The sequence below is a fragment of the Chlorocebus sabaeus genome, chromosome 15 (assembly GCF_047675955.1).
Source record: "Chlorocebus sabaeus isolate Y175 chromosome 15, mChlSab1.0.hap1, whole genome shotgun sequence".
Classification (NCBI taxonomy): domain Eukaryota; kingdom Metazoa; phylum Chordata; class Mammalia; order Primates; family Cercopithecidae; genus Chlorocebus; species Chlorocebus sabaeus.
Genome location: NC_132918.1, coordinates 88,191,427 through 88,212,565, shown reverse-complemented (window position 1 = coordinate 88,212,565; position 21,139 = coordinate 88,191,427). Strand labels below are relative to the sequence as shown.

The window sequence follows — 21,139 nt, the reverse complement described above, 5'->3', positions numbered from 1 at the left end:
CCACCCCTCCACTGTCACGGTCATGGGAATTGATGGCACTCCCTCCACCTACCGCCAGATGACTCCTCTGTCTTGCTGCTTGGGGCTCCCTCTTCTCGCACTCATTTCTTATCATTCCTTCGTGCCCAGTCCCCCTGTTAGGACGAGATCTCCTCTCCAAGCTAAGGGCCTCAGTCCACTTCCGACCCAACCCCTCCCCACACCTCACGTTCTTCTTCCCCCTTCTCTCACCTGACAAACCCCATCAGGCTGACCCCCCACTCCCTGTACGGAAAAGCTCTGGGGCCTATCGTCTCGTGCAGGATCTACGCCTCATCAATGAGGCAGTAGTCCCTACCTTTCCAGTTGTTCCTAATCCATATACACTCCTCTCGTGCGTTCCCCCTGACACCACCCATTTCACTGTCCTTGACCGGAAGGATGCCTTCTTTACCATCCCTCTACACCCAGACTGCCACTTTGTTTGCTTTTACATTGGAAGATCCAGACACTCATATTTCTTCCCAGCTGACTTGGACTGTTTTGCCTCAAAGGTTCCGTGATAGCCCCCATTTTTTTCGGACAGGCACTGGCACAGGATGCTGTCCTCTGTCTCCTGACCCACAGCACACTATTGCAGTATGTCGATGACTTATTACTATGTAGTCCTTCCTAAGAGTGCTCCCTTGCAGACACTGCTACACTTTTAAATTTTCTAGGCGACTGAGGTTATCAGGTTACCCCGGCTAAGGCTCAACTTTGCAGCCCTTCTGTCACCTACCTAGGCATACTCCTCACACCCACTACAAAAAGCCTCACAGCAGATAGAATAAGCCTCATTGAAACTCTCCAGTCTCCTCAGGATGCAGAAGAGATCTTGTCCTTCCTAGGACTGGTGAACACAGTGAGTCTTATCCCATGGCCCGACTCAGGATCTTTAAGGCCTACATCAAGGTCGTAAGCAGCCTCCTCAGCCTGGCCTCTGACATCAGACAACAGGAGGAAGCCATTTCAGCTCTAGCCCAGGCAGCAAGCCCCAGGACAGCAGCAACCCTTTTTCCTGGCTAACCTTAGTCAAGGAAGGGGGTCAAGTGGTACACATGGCCGAGGTACACAACATCTCTCGTCGTTTCTTGTGTGCAGCCTTGAATAAGCCCCTACTGGTTGCGGTACCCTTACTCAGCCCTTTTAACTCCTCTAACCTAACCCCCTCCTTTCCCCTTCCTGGTCGAACACTATATCAATGAGTCAGGACTAGTAGAAACCAATCTCCTCACTCTAGAAAAGATTCGGGAAAGACTCCACCAGAAAAACCTCAGATCAAGGCCCTCACTTAGGTAGTGGCAGTCGTCTGTGGCCAGTTAAGTCCTACCCTTTCTAAGCCTCTTACTAATCATTGACTTCTTGCTACTCATAGCTCCCTGTGTCCTCCGCTTCATCCAGGACTGCATGAAAGATGTCTCCCAGGTCACTTTCAATCAGATGCTGCTCCACCCCTATACCCGAGTTCCGACCTCCGAAGAACCCCACGACGACCCATACCAGCAGGAAGCAGCCAGATGAACAATGTCGCCCCATTTTCTTATTAGAAAGAGGTCGGAATGTTAGGCAGGAATCGAGACCCAACATGGCGGCGTTACCCGGCGTAGCAGGCCTTTGGTTAAAGACTCCCTTCACCCTTGTACACACCCGCAGACTTACATGCGTCAGAGTTCCGGCTGGGCAACCACACTCCCCCATGGCCTGCAGCTCACCTGCATTCCACAAGTTCGTAAACAGCAGTTTCGGTTAACAGTTTCCAAAGACCCCTTCCTCATGGCCCTTACTCAACTCCTGCCCTAGTAGTTTCAAGACCCCCCAGGCCCTGTTTGCACAACCAGCTTCCCTACCTCTCGGGCTATAAAAAGCCCCTACTCTCCTCCCTCAGCACGACTTCCTTGGCCCGCACCTTTGGACCGAGGAACCTCGCCCTCAAGCCCTAATAAAAGGCTATTCTCACTGCCATTTGCCTTGTGTCTTCGTTCCCGGTTCAGCTCCAGCCTCAGTTTACCTTTACAATCATAAAAGACTACAATGAACATACACCAACAAATTGGATAATACAGAAGAAATGGATGAATTCCTAGAAACATGCAACCCAAGACTGAATTAGGAAGAAACAAAAAATCTGAGTAGGCCAATAATAAAAAAGGAGATTGAATTGTAGTAAACAATCTCCCACCAAAGGAAAGCCCAGGACCTGATGGCTTCACAGGTGAATCCCATTAAACATTCAAGAAGAAATACCAATCCTTCTTAAGCTCTTCCAAAAAAATTATAAAGGAGGGACTACCTCAGAGCTTATTTTATGAGGCCAGTATTACCCTGACACCAAAGCCAGACAAGAACACCACAAGAAAACTACAGGCCAGTATCCCTTATGAACACAAATGCAAAGATCTTTAACAAAATACTAGCAAACTGCATTCAACAGTAAATTTAAAAGATCACTCACCATAATCAAGTGGGACTTATCCCTGGGATGCAAGGATGGTTGAACATATATAAATCAATAAATATGGGCCAGGCACTGTGGCTCACACTTGTGATCCCAGCACTCTGGGAGGCTGAGGCAGATGGATATCTTGGGCTCAGGAGTTCCAGACCAGCCTAGGCAACATGGCTAAACCCCATCTCTGTAAAAATACCAAAAGCTAACATGGTGGCATGTGCCTGTGGTCCTAACTACTTGAGAGACTGACGTGAGAGGATAGCTTGAGCTCGGTGAGGGTGGAGGTTGCAGTGAGCCAAGATCACACCACTGCACTCCATCTGGGTGACAGAGTGAGACTCTGTCTCAAAAATAAACAAATAAATAAATACAAAAATAAATATACCATATTAACAAAATGAAGGACAAAAACCACACAAGTATCTCAATAGATGCAGAAAAAACATCTGACAAAATTCAACACCCATTCATGCTACAAAACTCTCAAAAAACAGGCATAGAAAGCATGTACCTTAACACAACAAAGGCCATATATGACAAGCCCACAGACACCATCATGCTCAATGGTAAAAAGTTTGAAAGCTTTTCCTGTAAGATTAGAAAGACAACAATGATTCCCACTCTCACCGCTATTCAACATAGTCTGGAAGTCCTAGCTAGAGCAATTAGGCAAGAGGAAGAAATAAAAGGCATTCTTATAGGAATGGAAGAAGTGTATTTCTCTGTTTGTTGATGACATTAGGATTCTCCTTGCACATGAATTTGGAGAAAACATTTGCAAACTGCACATTTGATAAGGGGCTAATATGAAAAATATATAAGGAATTCATATAACTCAATAGCAAGAAAAAGAGTCAATGAAAAACTGGGCAAAGTATCTGAACAGACATTTTACAAATGAAGAGACACAAATAGCCAAAATATAGATGAAAAAAAATGCTCAACATCTCTAATCATCAGGGAAACAAAAATTAAAGCCACAATGTGATATCACCTCATGCTTGTTAGAATGGCTATTACCAAAATGATGAATGATAACAAGTGTTGGTGAGGATGCAGAGAAAAGGAAACCCTTGTACATCCCTGGTGAGAATGTAAATTAGTTTAGCCATTTTGAAACAAAAGTATGGAAGTTTCCTAAAAAACTAAAAGTAGAATTACCATATGATCCAGAAATCCTCCTTCTGGGTATATATCCAAATGAACTGAAGAGATAGCTATGTTGAAGAGATAATATGTTGAAGAGATAGCTGCACCCCCATGTTCATTTTAGCATTGTTCATAATAGTCAAGATACAGAGGCAACCTAAGTGTCTATTAATGGATAAACGGATTAAAAATGTGGTACATATACACAATGAAATACCTATACAGTCTTTTTAAAAAAGGAAATTCTGTCATTAGTAACAACACAGATGGAACTGAGGAACATTGTCCTAAGTGAAATAAGTCAGAAACATAAGAGAAATACAGTATGATCTCACTTACATGTGAAATCTAAAAACGCTGACCTCATAGAAACAGAGTACAGAGGTCATTACCAGAGGCTAGAGGGAAGAGAGAGAAGTGAGGGAAGGGAAGAAGTGGATCAAAGGGTAAAAAGTTTCAGGTAGACTGAAGAAGTAAGTTTTAGTGATTTATTGCATTGCATGTTTACCACACATAATAATGTATTGCATACCTCAAGACTGTTAAAACAGATTTTTAACATTCTTACCACCACAAAAAATAATAAATTGGTGAGATCATGTATATCTGCTATGGTTTGAATGTTTGTCTCCTCCAAAATGCATGTTGAAAGTGAATGCCTAATGTGGTAGTATTGAGAAGTGGGGCGAGCCTTGAAGAGGTGATTGGATCAGGAGAGCTCTGTCCTCATGAATGGATTCATCTATTCATGGATTATGGGATTAAGGAATTCATGGATTAAAGGGTTACCATGGGAAGGGAATTAGTGGCTTTACTACAGGAAGAGAGACCTAAGCTGGCAAGGTAGCACACTCAGCCCCCTTGTCATGTGATACTCTATACCACCTTGGGACTCTGCAGAGTCTCCACCAACAAGAAGGCTCTCACAAGAAGTGGTCCCTTGACCTTGGATTTTTGTAAGAAATACATTAATTTTCTTTATAAATTGCTTTGTTTTGGGCATTCTGTTATAAATCTGTTATAACAGAAAATGAACTAATACATTAGTTTATTTCTATAATGTATGGATAGATTAAAAGATCACACTGTACCCCATAAAAATACATCATTGTCAATTAAAAAAAAACAAAATAAGATATCATTACACATCTATCAGAATACCTAAAATAAAAAACAGTGACAACATCAAATGTTGACAATGATGCAGAGTCATCATTGTCATTAATCGGATCACTCATTCACTGCTGGTGGGAATGTAAAATGGTGCAGCTACTCTGGAAGCAGTCTGGCAACTTCTTTAAAAGTTTAGCTTGTAACTACTATATAATCCATCAACTGTACTTCTAGGCATTTATCCCTGAGAATAAAGACAATGAAGACTTATATCCACCCAAAAACCTGCACACAAAAGCTTAGAGCAGCTTTATTCATCATACCCCATTAAATACCCTTCAAAGGGTGGTTAAAAAAAAAAACTGTATGCAGGCCTACCATGGAATACTACTTAGGAATAAAGGATAAAACTATTGACATATGCAACAACCTGAATGTACCTCTAGAGAATTATACTCAGTGGAAAAAATTAAAAAACACAATGCCAAGAGGTCACATACTATATGATTCCGTTTTTATAATGTTCTTGAAATGATACAATTATTTAAAAAGATAGTGAACATACAATGGTTGCTATGAGTTAAGGTAGTGGAGGAGGCAGTGGGAGGGACGTGGGTGTGGCTATAAAAGGCCAACACGTGGGATTCTAGTGGCGACAGGTTGTTCTGTTAGACTGTCAACAACTGTGAGCTGATTATTGTGGTGATCATTTTACAGATGAGGAAACTGAGACTCAGATGAGTTAAGTGCCAGACCTAAAGTTGCACAGGTAGTCAGCGACACAACTGGAATTCAATTTCAGGTGTCCCTTTTTATTCCAGACTTCATGCTCCTTTTTTATACCATTGATTAACATCATTAACCAAAGGAACTTCTACTAGGCAACATTTCAATTTTTTCCACTTCTCAAATACTACTAGATGGAGCAGCTGCAAAAGCACACAAATGCATATTTCATAGAACACCACAGGAAGTTTGTAAGCGTTCACATGCAGAACCAGGAGGTAATGTGAAGTGGAGTCTTGCTCCAGAATCCCTGCACCTTTCCTGTTGGGGAGTTTCCAGGTGAGGTTAGAATATCTCCAAGGTGCCCAGGCTCAGATTTTAGGCAAATATCTATAACCTGTGTCTGATTGGTAAGTTGATTTACATGGACCACATCTACCAATTTCATTCAGGCAAATTGTGTAATGTAGTGCTTCGTAAGTCTGAGAAAACACAGAACCAATTAAAGACACATTTATAAAATCGTCTACAATCTTTAAGGTAAAAAAGTTTCATTTGAAGAGTCCATCTGCAAAGAATTGTTTATATATAGTTGATGAATAGTTTGTAAAATGATCACCACAATATATATTATGTTTATGAGTAGTTTATAATAAAGAGTGGCATGAAGGTTAAGTCTGTAATCTTTGTGTAAGAAATCTCCCATTTCAACTGGCCAACTGGCAAAGCAGGCTGCTGTCTTTATAGCTCTATGCTGGCCCCTGGGGATGCGTCAAAAGAAATAAACGTTCCCTGCCGATAGGGACAGGCTAATGAACGTCTGCTCATGCCTAAGAGGCCACCTAAGTTACAGGAACACGAAGAGCACTTTTTTAACAAGTACTCCCAAGAACGTTACTGGAAGTCTGAAACACAATAGCAGATAATCACAGGCTACCCCTAGTCCAAGGCTTCTAACTCGGTTTGGGCCTCTTCCCATTCCAGCTGCACTTTCCATCCATAATCCTCCTACACTCAGATGTTTCCATGAAGCCCTGTATTCCCAGATTGGCTATTTCATAGACTCTCAGGACTGCAAAGATCCTTGGTCCACACTCTCACGCTACAAATGAGGGTTCCACTCCTCGGCCAAATTAACTATCCGCTGCCACAGCACTGTCATGCTCTGCTTGGAATCTTCCAGGGCTTCCCACACTGACTCCCCATCTTGGTCCCCCGCCCTAGAATCCTGGCATCCTTATTAATCCCTACATTTTAGGCAAACCAAACTATCCATTATTCTTCACACTCAGAGTTTTGTTTTCTTTTTGTTAATACTGAACCTTCTACCCAGAACGCCCATTTCCAAGTGCCCCAAATGACTCAACCTTTAAAAATCGAGGTCGGATACCACCTCCTCCCGCTCCCTCCTCCACTCCCCAGGTCGGATTGTCTTCCTCCGATCCGCCTTCTTTAGTTTCCACAGGCATCGTATCTAATGGCCCATCCCCCTCCTATACCTGCCTCAGCTACTGGTGTCTGGGGAATTGTCTCTTGTGGGCCATGCGCTATGGAGGGATGCTTCTTGTTTTTCTCTATACCATGCGTCCAATCTTTTGGCTTCCCTGAGCCACACGGGAAGAACTGTCTTGGGCCACACACAAAATACACTAACACTAACCATAGCTGATGAGAAAGAAAAAAAAAAAAAGGCGCAAAAAAAAATCTCATAATGTTTTAAGAACATTTACGAATCTGTGTTGGGCGGCATTCAAAGCTGTCCTGGGCCGCACACGGCTGGTGGGCCACGGGTTGGACAAGCTTGCTCTACACCTTCAGTCTCTGCTTAGAGGGCCTCGCACAAATAACTGCGGAGCAAATGTTCATTGAATGAAGGAATGAGGAACCCAAGCCCAGAGAAAACATGAGTGACTTTTTCCAGCACGAGTCATATGAATAGTCCCGAATGCCAAAGGAATCTCACTATCCAAGTTTCCAAAATCTAACACAATAATAATTACTTGTATTATTATTCGTATTCACTTCAGTGAGGACAGTGGGTTTAAAAGGCCTTAAACAGATTGGGTTTCTAGTCCCAGCTCTGCCACTTAATAGCTGTGTAACCTAGAGAAGCAAGTCACTTCCCTAGGTGGACTCAGTTCCCCAGTCTGTGAAATACAGGAGGTTGGATAAGATCCGTTACTCTCTAATCAGGTCAACTTTTCCCACTTGCCAGTTGGTTGGAACACGGTTGGTTGCCGGGGCGCCTCGAGGTCCTCCCCACCCCGCCCAGCACACCTCACTCTTAAGCCGGGGTCTTCTCGCACCGGGAGGCAGCTGCGTGTGTCCTGGGGTCTCCCCTGGCCTCGCAGCTGCCGACCTTGCCGCTGACGGCCGCGGACGACTCCATCTGTAGCCGGGAGAGACCCGGGTGGCAGGCGCCGGCCACCACTCAGGGCCGTCCTCCAGGGCCAACGCCAGCACCAGCGCCGCCACGCTGAAACGGTCCCAGCGGCCCCTCCGCGGCTCCGAGACGCCCGCACGCCAGGGAGCCGACGCGCTGGGCCCGGCGTCTGGGCGCTGCCGAGCCGGCACGAGGTTCTAACCATCCGGAAGCCGCCCGCTCCGCCCAGGAGGCGGGGCACAGTCGCTCTGGCTAGACCTCGCTTGGCCCCGAGCCCCGCTTCGCCCGCCCGACCGCCGGGGGCCTGCCTCTTCGCGCTCCCCGACGCAGCCGCCTCCGCGCGCGCACGCAACGCACACGCTCCAGCGCCGACGGTCAAAGCGCAGCGCCAGCGCCGCGTGACCAATTAGCCGCCCCCGGCCCCGCACGTTCGTCTTGGATGTTCCCGCAGCCAACTTTCACGGCGCCAGGCGCTGTGCTAGGCGCTACGGTTATAAAGATAATCGGTTTTGTTGAGCCCAGGAATGTTCGGATACACCCATCATGAATACACCCACTCTTCTAGCTCAACACAAATTCCCTTAAGGCCCAGGGGATCCTGGTACCTGCACCCCAAGAAAGCCTCTCGGTCTTTGAGTCAGCAAAGTGGCCGAGGACGGACTGGCCCTAAAACAACCTCACTGCTTGCACACACCACATACCACACACACCACACCACATACCACGCACACACACCACATACCACACGCACACACACCACATACCACACACACACCACATACCACACACACACACCACATACCACGCACACACACAAACACGCCAGATAGCAGAGACCTCCACACACATACACACACACACACACACACACACACAAAAATACGCGCGCGCCAGATAGCCAGCAGAGACCTCCAACCACACACACACACACACACACACACACACACACACACGCCAGATAGCCAACAGAGATTCCAGGATATGGCTATGAGTTTAAAAATAAAGCTGGGGCAGGGAGAGTATCCTGTTTCTCACTGCTAAAAAAAGAGAGGCCAGGAATACTAACCAGCTAAGTAAGGAAGCGTTGAAGACTAAGTGAACTTTATGGAGCACAGAACAGGACGTTGCTTCAACCTAGTCATAACTTAGATTTTTATTCTGATGTAAATGGAATCGCAGCTAAAAGGATTTTTTCCCACTTATTTGAAGGCTAAAATATCTCGCTAATTTTATGTGTTTTGTCATAATGGGATAGCAACTACCTAAATATGCAACTTTTTTCATAAAGCTACTGGGTTGTGTTATGAAGGTTAAGGACGAATCTGAGTGATCTGAAACTTTGGGTCTGGATTGGCACCTTTGGAAAGAGTACACACAAGGACATTGAAAACATGTAATTATTGACAGAGTGGAAACTAGAACACTTGAGAGGTTGTAGCTTTTTTATGCATTATTTTTCTTACATGTTCCTTAATATATATTCAGAGTTATAAGCTATCAGATATGCCTTTAAATACCCTTTTAATGTCTCAAAGAGAAAGCCATAAACATGCATTTGCTTTATGTTTCTCAGCTATTTCAATTGAGTCATCACTGTAGGAAGTGGTTCATGATTTTATACAGGAGAGTTATTGTGAGCATTTATAAAGCCATCCTGCTTATGAGCTAAATTGATTATGTTTGCTGGGTTAATCTGTTTTCTCTAATCAAACACTTAATCAGCCAGTCTCCTCTCTGCGTTATGGATTCATGAATGTGAAGTGAGGAGAGTTGCTCAGTCAAGGTAAAATGATAAATTACCTTTTCATTTTCAGGGTATTTGTGATTAAATGCTTCATAACAGAATTAAAATGAAATAAATCTTGTAATTTTACTTCTAGATTCCTGCCAGGTATAGATAATACGCGTTTGGTTAAGAACAAATTCAATTCAATGCCTGAGTGGAATTTATAGGAGAACCGTAGAAAGCGTTGTAGTTCAGGAGAGTCCTGAGTTCTCTCTTCATTTCTATGGATTGGAGAGAGAGTTGATCAATCGGTGGTACTCTATGGATGAGCAGCAGAGAATTAAAATTTCCATTTAGAAAGAATGAGGACTTTGCCTTGGGACCTCAGGGGCTGTGATGGGAGCAGATGTTAAATTGCAATTGAATAAACAGTTCTCATTATTTTGGCCATTATAAATGAAGCCCTGTGTGGATGGCATTCTCTATTGCTGCCTAAAGAGTTGAAACATATTGAAATAAGCATAGTGGAGATGACTTAGTCCTGTTTGTTGTTAAGTGAATAAAGTTCACATTCCAGAAAAAGCCCTGTAAGGTGACAACAATCACAATTTGCCTTTTAACACATGGAAACGAGAAGCAGTTGGCATTGTGTGATATTAGACAGAGGCCTCAAACAGCCCTGTATGTTTTGTGCATATTTTACAATTAGCAAAGCACTTTGATTCTGTTGTCTCGTTTGATCCTCACAGCAAACTTGTGACTGCTCAGGTCCTGGCAGTTGATGTGAGGACTGAGATGTGGAGCGCTGTACTCCAGGTCTTCTGGGATAGAACTGAAGTCAGGCCTCTTAGGCAAGAGCTCTTCCCCTACCCAGACTCTCTCTTTTATCAGACAGCAAAAGAAAAGCCCATTTAAATAGGTTTTCAAAACCACAAAAATGAAAGAGCTGCACAAATAACTGAAATATTTGCCAAGATAATGCAGAGATGGTTGGCTACGTTTTTTGTGAGCTAGTATGTAAGAGTTGAGACAATCATTCCAGTAGTTCCAGCCTGAGCCCCCAAAATCTATGCTGTTAAAGTAAAAGCTTTTTTCTTGACTGGAATGTCCAGGCCACCTGTCTGCTCAGACTGGATTTTTTTCTGTACAAATTACTTAACCCTCTAATTCAATCTGCTTTGTATATTTTTGGTCAATATCATTGGAACTGAAAATCTGTTTGCTTACAGATTTTTCACATAGTGCACATCCAAGCTAGGTAATGTCTCTGCAACTGCTGCTTCCTGATGATTATATTCATTTGAAATGACTAAGCTTGGTAACTTAGGCTCAGCAAAGTCTGTGGAGCAGTCAAGGGACGAATGAAGAAAAGAATAATGTAATGGAGGCTACACCAGAGACACAGAAATCTATCAGCATGTGGCAAGGAAGGAAGAACATGGCTATGTTTTCTATATAAGAAGTTGCCTGCATTCTTCTCAGAAAAAAGACAGTGGAAACGCAGTCAGTCATGAGTCTTGGGTTCTAAGCCTGGTTCTACCATTTGCTAGCTGTATGACAAGAGGCATGTTTGTTAAACCTCTGAGCCTCAGCTTATACATATACGAAACAGGAAAAAGAATAACATAGCCTGCCATATTCATAGATTTGTGAAAAGGTCTTTTAAATATACAAAAAGCTTAGTATGTATAAGAAAGATTAAATTTAAGCTATGGGTATAACACAAAAATACACTTGAAAATTATTTTTAAATTTCACCATATTTAGGAAGAAGTGGCTAAATATAAACATATTCCTATTTCTGCATTTCCTATTTCTCTCTTTGCATTTTAAATTCAGAGCAAGTTATTTATTAATTGTAACATTTAAATAATATACACTTCTGTCATTTAAAAGTGGTACTGACAATGTACTTAAACCTTTACTGTCTTTTATTAGTCTAATAAATAAAAGTGCATGACCAAAAACAGGCTACAAATATCAATGCTTTCGGGGATTTTGCCCTACAGGAAAATCATACAATGCATTTGGGAAAAGGTAATTCTGACTTGTCCTCTACAAAATGCTAAATTTCTGCACAAAATCTTAAAGCACAGGTATTTACAGGATTCTTGGTGACAAGAAAAGTGATAGTAAATGTGCTTTAGCACTAAAATTCATGTATCCATGGAAACCTGTGAAGTTCTGTAAGCACACACACACAGCCTACAGTATTTATTGAAGAGCTAAGACAGCGATCCGTGGGTTACTATGCTGTGAAAAGCCGACAGATTGCTGGGAGCTGCTCTGCGCAGGCGTGCATGAGGTGGCTTTTCCCCTGCTAAATGTAATTACAGAGAAATTCAGAAATCTCACACATTACTGAGAAAAAAAACATGTTTATTTATTTATATGTACTTGTACCTTTCAGAATACAGTGTCCTTAAATCAGATTTGTAATCAGAAAAGCCTTGAAAAGTCATCAGCATTTCCCTTTCCCACACATTTGTAGCCATAGTCAAAAACTCTCTGGTAGATTTTCCATGTGTGCAAAGAAAGATATGTCTTGAATGTTAGGAGAGAATGCCCCATTTTTTCCAAACTGATTATTCCTGGGTATTTAAATATGTTTCTTATCAGTGTTTCCTAATGTATAATGATTTTGAAAGCAAAGAGCATAATGATATTTGGGGGAAAGAATTGCCTGCAAATATCTGAAGTGTTTATGTAACCACAGACTGATACTCTAATAAAATAAAGAAGTAATGCTATTTCATAAAGGCATATTCATACAGCATTCTTTTATTAAAACATACATCTCATTTAATCCTTACATCAATCTCAATGAGTATTATTATGCCCATGTTCTCTTCCATTGCCAAGTCCTGGATTCTTTCTCAAGTCTTACTCTAAATTTTAATGGTCTGTGTTTGGGTTGAAACAGAGGTAAAATTATTGAGTTCTTAAAAGTACTTCATGTTTTATCCCCACAGTTTTCCTTTGAGTTTTTTTTGTGTTTGGTCTTCTAAAGATGGACGGTTCAATGTGATAGCCATTAGCCACATGTGATTACTGAACAGTTAAAATGTGGGGCTCACGTGAAACAATATTTGAATATATTGGTTTAAATAGCAAATGCTAATTTCACCTGTTTAAAAAATTGTTTTAATATGCTTGCTAAAATATTTTAAAATATATGTGTGGCTAGCATTATATTTTTACTAGACAGCACTGCTATTATCCAGAGTTTTCAAAAGGGGTCTCTTTTTTAAAATCATTTAGTATATGCTAGACTTTCTCAGTCTTGCAACTGACTTGTCATTGTTCACCAGTAACAATGAAATTAGTTCACACTGTTTTCACCTAAAAGAAGTGCTTTAAATTATCTTCTTTTTATGGACCAGGTTTCTCTTCTTTTCTCCCATGCAATTCTCTGGCAAAATCCAAGTAAGCAAATCAACCTTGTTTTTCTGTTTGGTTTTTTTTTTTTTTTTTTTTTTTTTAGCTCTCTGGGCCTCAATATTTGTTTATTCTAATGTATTTTAAATGGAGTTTAATAATTAAGTAAATTATGTAGATAACCCCTTGTGCAAGAGTTTGTAATGATCCAAGACTCTGGTGATTTAGTTTGAACTCATAAGACTGGGGGGAAAAAAGAGAGCACTTTAAAGAAATAATAGTTTGCTTCCAGTTGTATTCGGAATACTTTCAGCTGCAAGTAAGAGAAGGCCACATTAGTAGTGGCTTAAACAGCAGACGTTTATTTTTCTCATACATTAAGAAGTCTGAGGATAGGCCCTTGCTGGCTTGATACCTTGCATCAAATCCCTCCAAAAAACTTGTTGGTTTAACCTTTAAAATATATCTAGAATCCAACCTTTCTGCCTACCTCCATCACTTCCACTTGTGTCTAGAAACTCTTCTTTTCGTAACGTTTTTCTAGCCTATTTGTCTGTTTTCTTCCTTGTTCTCACTTAACATTTTCTATATCCAGCAGCCAGAAAGGTTCTGTTAAAATTTTATAGCATGGGCTGGGCACTGTGGCTCACACCTGTCATCCCAGCACTTTGGAAGGCCGAAGTGGGCAGATCACCTGAGATCAGGAGTTCAATACCAGCCTGACCAACATGGTGAAACCCTGTCTCTACTAAATACAAAAAATTAGCCAGGCGTGGTGGCATGCATCTGTAATCCCAGCTACTTGGGAGGCTGAGGCAGGACAATCGCTTAAACCCAGGAGGCAGAGGTTGCAGTGAGCCGAGATTGTGCCATTCTACTCTAGCCTGGGCAACAGGAGCCTAACCCTGTCTCAAAAAAAAAAAAAAAAAAAAATGTATAGCATGTTGCTCCCCTGCTCAAAATCTTCCAGTAATTTCTTATGCCTTTCAAAATAAAATCTAAAGTCATTACTATAACTTCCAGGCCTCTAGATGATCTGAACCTTGGTGAACTCTCTAATCTCATTCCCTTCATTTTCCCTGTTGTTCACTCAGTTCTTGCCACTCTAGTCTTCTTGCTACTTCTTGAATATGCTGAGCCGTGCCTTGCTTCAGGGCCTTTGCATATGCCGTATCCTCTTCCTGGAGCACTCTGCCCCCCTCTCCAATATCTGCATGATTTACTCTGTCATTTTCTTTATGTCTCTCAAATGTGATTTTATCAGTTAGATATTCCTTTATAAACCTATATAAAATATCACCCCATCACTCTTCAGCTGTTTTGCCCTGCTTCATTATTTTAACCATAGCTCTAAACTCTACCTGATATATATTTATTGCTTGCTCCCTATTAAAATGTAAGCTCCCTGAAAACAGGGGTATTGTTTTTACATTTGAATTCCGAGCACTAGTGCAGTGCGTGGAATGTACTAAGCATCCAATAGCTAGTTGTTGAATGACTACTTCAGCACCTGGAGGATATCAAGTGCTTCTGTCAGTGTCCCTTGACCTTCTTCTTCTTGCTTCCAGGTGGCTGCTACAGCTCCCACCATCATGTCTTCATACAATCCCCTTCAGAAATAGGAAGCAGTGGTGTTGGGAGCCGAAAGCCTGAGGGTCGGGACCAACTCAGCATTCCACTGGAGGCTATGTGTTCAAACAGCAAACTGTTTATCATGAATGCAGAATGTGGGCAAACTCACTTCTGCTCCTGGCGCCAGAAGGTATGCTGAGGGCAGTCATTCCCTGGCGCCATGCTCCTTGAGGTTATCTACTGGAATATCTGGAGCCTCCCCAACAAAAAGCCTTTTCCTCCAGTACTTTTCTCTTAACAGGGAGACAAATAGCTCCCTGAGAATCTTCTATCAGATTTCTCTTTACATTTTCTTGATTAGAACTAGGTCATACAGGTGGATAAGAGGAAGCAGCTCTTCTGTTGTATTGTACAGTACGGCAACTAGGGTTAACAATATTGTAGTTATATTTAAAATGTGTATTGTAAATATTTTTTTAAATGTGTATATTTTTAAATGGCTACAAAACAGGATTTTGAATGTTCTCATCACAAAGAAATGATAAATTCCCTGATTTGATTATTACACAATGTATAAATATATTGATACATTGCACTTTCTGTCATAAATACATACAATTAGTATGTGTCAATTAAAAACAAAAAAATATATTTTTTAAAGAACTGGGTCAAGGGCTACCTTTATTTGCAAGAGAGGTTGGGAAAGTATTTGATTTTTCTAAACTTTAGGAAAGGAGACAGACAAGATAAAATCGTATGATTAATAAAAGCACCATCCCAATAAAATGCCGTGATGAGGACACCTTGTGCATATCACATGGCTGATTAGAGATTTGGCAAACCATGAGATTTAAAAGCACTCAATTGAGTGTTTTCACTGTGAATTGCCCCTATTTTTTCCCACCCTTTACATCCTGAATATGTAGCCATTTGTATGACTTATCATTCCAATTTAATTACTATTTTGTTAAAGGAAAACATTTTCAAATAATTATGTGGAAAAAATATGTATACAATTTTATAATTAGGGAAGGTTGATAGAAGGGTATGTCAGATAGAAGGCAGATGAGGAAAAATGGCCAAAGGCATGCATACTTCAGATGGGGACAGAAGGAGAGAAGCTGAGAGAAGGTTGGCTGAGAGACCAGTGCAGGTGTGTGGATGGGAGTGGGGTTGGGAGTGACAGCAGGCCAGAGGGAGTACTGTCATACTTGATTTTATATCCCAATTTATGGTTTGCAAAAGTGGCAAGACTTGGTTTTTATGTAACATTTGTAAATCAGACACTCCGAGTGTTACCTAGCAATTTATTTTTCGTTTTGAATAATTTACAAAAGCTTGATTTTTGGCAGGTTGATGGTGTGGCCCAGGACAGTGTCCTCCAAGTTCTAAGGGAGTCTAGAAAAGAAACTAGGATTTCAGTGCCCAAATAGGCTCCCTTCTTCATGTCTTCCGTCAGCTATCCATAGCCTAATACATCAATCACAAGTGAAGGCATGTATTTCAGGCCTGACATGTGGGTCACTAGGCAAGAAAGCAACCTGTACAGGACTCCAGGGTAGAGAGAGAGGAAGTGAAAAGATCCTCTTTACCTTGTAATTTCACATATTTTGTGTCCCGTGATTCCAATTTTCTGGCCCAAAACAAAATAATGACTCAGAATCCAGAGTCCTAGAATTAGAGGGTGTGAAAGCTTGGACCTTAAGACACAGATGCTTGCCCTACCTGACTGTCAGGTAAGCTCTGCATTGTGTGATCACACAGATTTCCGTGGTAAATGCTCCTACATTTCAAGGCCTAGTTCAAACCACTCCAAAAATGAAGTGCTACTGTTTTCTCCTATAACTATTTAAAGTGAAAAGAGAGCTTTTCACATTTTGTAATGACATGGTGACATATGAGGCAGCCATCTTAAAATGAATGACATTTGAATACTTAATCACTCAGATATCTTTTGCAAAAAAGCTTGAATGAGAAACAGGTGAGATAGGATTCATTAAAATCACCACTGGCTGTGAAATCATTTGTCAAATGCAGCATCTAGGATAGGGACGCAGGCCTGTTACCGCAAGTTCACGTATAATGCATCGTAGTATTGAATTGGCAGGTTCTCCAATCCATTAGAAAATGGCTTCCAGTTCTTTCTGTTAAATTATCAAAAAAAGAAGAAGAGCTTGACCATGAAAAGCGAACACATTGCCCTTGAGATACTTTTATTTTCAACCAAATTATTATACTTGCCATGGACAAACTCTTGACTGGGATGTGCCCTAAGAGGTAAGCAGGACTGACTGCCTGGTTTTATATTCCAGCCTTGCCATGTGTAGAAGTGTGATGTTGGCAGATTACTTAACCTCTCTGTTCTCCTGTTTTCCCATCACCTCCTATGAAGACCTACCTCTTTAGGTTAATGTAAGGATTAAGCAACTTAATAAATAATAAATACTTATAATAATGCCTGGAAAATGCTATGTAAGTGTTAGCTATTATTATTTCTACCCAAGTCAAAATGTGATCATTGGGTAGAAACTTGGAAGAATATGGTGGAAATAAATTTTTGACAAAGTAGATTTAAGGATATAGGGGGAACAAATATTTCATTTATAAGTAAAAAAGAATTGCAAACCTATTAATAAGACATTGTAGCATGATATTTATTTCAAAAGATGTAAAAGACATTGCCTCATATGAAATGGATCACCGCTGCCCATTTCTCTCTGGCTTGGACTATTGAAATAAGAGAGAGAGAGAGAAACCGAGTGACTTTTTTCTCTGCCTGAACATTGATTCCTTTAGGACCGTAGAGTCAGTTGAACCAGTGCCTTCTAGGCTGGCTAGAACCGCCTCCGTCCTTTATTATTTTAGCAGATAACTAATCTTTACTCTTCCTAGGGCTGCCCCAAGCTCAGCTTCTTAATGTTAAACTTTGAATAGTGATGCCGTTCCCTGTGGCTTATTGTTACAAGAAATGTCAAGAATCCTTGGGCTACTGATTCTCAGTATCTGTCTAATCCAGCTAACTAACACTTGGAAGCTTAGAGCCAGAGCCTGGAATTTCGTCTATAAAGCACAGTGAGGTTATCTGAGGCAAACTGGCGTGTGATGGACCTGAAGGCAAAGACATGCCTGAACGTGCTGTGGCTCCATGGCATGGCTGCAGCATGGCAGCCTACCCACGTGTGCATGAGGGACTTTGCAGCGTGCCCCAGGACTCCTCGGATCACTTTTAATGACTGTGTCATGGAACTAACGTGGTGTCTCATAAATATACAGGTTGGCCATTTGCGGTAACTTCTGGGCTGGTTGGAAATAGTACTAATATCTCCAGAGTGCCTGAAAACTACTGGAAAAATACATGAAAGAATAGAAGCAAGTTTAAGGGAAAGGAAATATAAAAAAAGAAAAAGAAAAAAGCCCCACTACGAGCAAAGTGTTCATTTTCTTGCTGAGTTACTTTTTCTTCCCACCCCACACCACCCTTCCCATTTCAACCTCCACCTGACCACCAGAAGTTTCTAACACTGATCTGATCGTGTCACTCCTCTGATTCAACCCTTCTCTAGCACCTGTAAGTTGAAGTGTAAATTTGTCAGACCTTCATTTTGACGTGGATATCAGGTACCCATTATACCTTGCAGGCTTCATCTCCTGTCTCCACCTCCCTGTCTGACCCAACCAGCCCCAGTCCCTATACCATATGTTGTAGCCACATTGAACTACTTAAAATTCCCTGAGCATGACAGATGGCATCTTGTCTCCATGTCCGTTATGCCCTTACGCCTCCTGTTTCCGTGGTAAATGCTCCTACATTTCAAGGCCTAGTTCAAACCACTCCAAAAATGAAGCAGCATTTCCCCCTTCTTTTTTCTCATTGTGTTTCTTTCAGAACTTTCTAAGATAATGTTTACTATTGATGCTTTACTCTTTCCTCCAGTAGACTGTAAACTCCTCAGTATCAAGCCTGGATATTATTCACATTTCTGTTCATAATACGTGACTCGGAACTGCAGGTGTATGCGGTCATAGAGGAATGAACAAATGAACAAGCTCGCCTCTCTTTCCTTTTCTATCCCCCTTTATTACTGTTCTCACCAGGGAGTCATTTTGCTAATCACAGGTGGCAGTTCTCACTACTCTGATACTGCGTCCCTGCAAGACCTCAGATGTAAATGAAAGTAAGGTGCATCTCAGTGACTCCTCGAGAGTAAATGAAGGATGATCTATGGAAGCTCCTAACACAAAATTATAACCTTATAAAAACAGCTGCCCTGCCTCGCCTGCTGTCGTCACTGCTGTTCCAGAAGCTGCTAGCAAATTCAGCCTTCTGATAACTCAGAAGCTATTCAGCAGCCTCCCTGCTGATTTGCTTTCTGGTGGAGCTGAATAGAAACCAGCTTGCAGTTAGAAGGCCTGAATTCTAGTCTTGGCTCTGTGGTTGAAATTCATATGACTTCCTATAGGAACTGAGTGTGTTTCCTTGTGTGCAAAATACGGAAAACAATCATTTCTCCTGTTCTGCTGACCTTACTGGATTCTTCAGAGGATGTGAAGAACTTGAAATCACTTTATGAAATAGAAAATTCACCAGAGAGACAGAGAGTTATAATATAATATTGTTTATATCTTAACCCTGCCGGTCTGTTTTCCTCAGGAAGGTCAAATTAAATAAAGTGCCTGAAATACAGGCCCTTATTTATTCAGCAATTATCAAGTTGACTCCAATGCCTGAGACCTGTTTTATAATGCAAGTGAAAGACCAGCCTCTACCACCAGGAACCTGGAACCTTTCCTACACTGTCCCTATTCAAAGCACGTTGGCCAGTTGTCACCATTGGTAGCATTTATTTGTGAGGCCACATGTCCAGACTCAGTTTAGCTACATGGCACCTGGGCATTGACTACAAGGCAAATAAAAGCCATGTCTACAAATATCTGTGCAACTATTAGCAAGGTGACTCACTAACCTGCATGGACAATTCTGGTTATATCCTTAGAGCAATGGTGTGGCTCTATGTTATTAGACATACAAAAGGACATATAATCTTATTCTGCTTAGAGCAGAATGATAAATCTATTTTGGTTGAAGTTTTTAAAAGCCTTTTTTATAAATAACAAGGAAAGCTTTGTAGAGAGTAATAACAGCTAACTCCTACAGAATGGTCACTATATACTAGGGACAATCCTTAACAATTGTCCTGCATTCTCTTAACCTGCACCAATTCTTTGAGGAAGGTTCTCTTGACAGCTGTATTTTACAGTTGGGAAAAATGAAGTCACAATGCTTGAGCGTGCAGAGACTGACTCCACAACCTGGATGCCTAACGCTCAGCCAGGTCCCGGCCTTTGTGAGGTCCCCTGGCAGCTAAAATTTCTCTTCAGATTATTGAGAGAGAGATTTGGGTAAAAAGTGTCAGGTATACATTTACTCTGCATGATTTCTCTGTACACTCAACTTCAATAGATTGAGGTGGGAGGAAGCAGGGGTATGGATGATTATTTTTCACATTGTGTTTATAGTGGGTAACTGCCCAAGCAAAAGGCTCTCTCTGCTTCTTTCTCCACTTTTACTGGAACTGGCAACATGCACATCGGAAACTTGTGTTTACCAACCTCTTCTAATGCTATGTGTGATTGTGAGACTGTGTTTTAAGCAATAAGATGAAAATGGAAGCATTACCGTAGAATAATTTTGTGGTATTGAAATAGGAGAGTTCCCTGATTTCCTCTCACAAGACGTGCACCAGGGGTGCGACTCACCTGTTTGTGTCATCCCACAGCTCGAACACCTAGGGGGAGCATGCAGACGGGCAGGTGCAGAGGCCAGGATAAGTGCTTTGGGCTCTCGGCCCTGCTGTAGTGTCTAGGGCTGGGTGCTGCAACCCCAGTGTTACAAAGCTCTTTCAGCTTTGCCATCTGCAGACGGCTTGAGTGTTAATCCGCTCAATGGACCCTCTGCCTTATCGTAAGGGCAAAGGGCCAGTGTGACAGCCTTCTGTGTCCTGAGCTCTTGCCCAGTGTCCCAGAAGAATCGGATCACACACAGGCTCAAAGGATGACTGCAAGGTTTTATTGAGTGGTGGAGGTGGCTCTCAGTGAGATGGGTGGGGAGCCGGCAGCGGGGATGGAGTGGGAAGATGATCTTCCCCTGGAGTCAGGACACCCAGCCGCTGGACTCTTCTCCAACTGCCCCCAGCTGAACTCCCCTCGGCCTCGAGACGTTCCTCCTCTTCTCTCTTTCTCTGCCACGTTGTTCTGCCATCAGTGGTCTGCTGCTCTGCTGCTCTGCTGGTCCACTCCGAAGCTTGAGGTTTGGAGTTTATATAGGGGCAGGATAGGGGGTGTGGCAGGCCAAAAGGCAACTGTTCGGGCATGAAAACAGAAATACTTGTTCTTATTAGGGCTCCAGGTATCTAGGCTTAAGGGTGGGGCCTTTGCCAGGAAACTGCCCTCTTCTACCCAGTGTGTCCCTGTCCTGTCTATATCAGTATTTACAGAAAAGGGAGTTGACGCAGCTGAGAGGAACATCCTCTCTCCTCCTGCTGCTTCATTTCTGTTGTGTGACACACAAACACGAAGGCAGAGCTCTGGTACTTGTATTGGACCATGAAGTGACCTTATGCAG

The 21,139-nt window shown here is 42.1% G+C and overlaps 1 protein-coding gene across 1 annotated transcript in view; it reads right to left on the bottom strand.

Moving 5' to 3' along the window:
* The window catches only part of PLAAT1 (phospholipase A and acyltransferase 1), a 35,451-nt gene extending 27,219 nt beyond the window's left edge, over window positions 1–8,232 (bottom strand). Inside the window, 2 exon segments of the mRNA XM_008009545.2 lie at window positions 7,736–7,839; window positions 7,842–8,232. Coding sequence (XP_008007736.2) covers window positions 7,736–7,839; window positions 7,842–8,046 — 309 coding nt within the window. The 5' untranslated portion in view covers window positions 8,047–8,232.
* Between the last annotated feature and the right edge of the window lie 12,907 nt (window positions 8,233–21,139).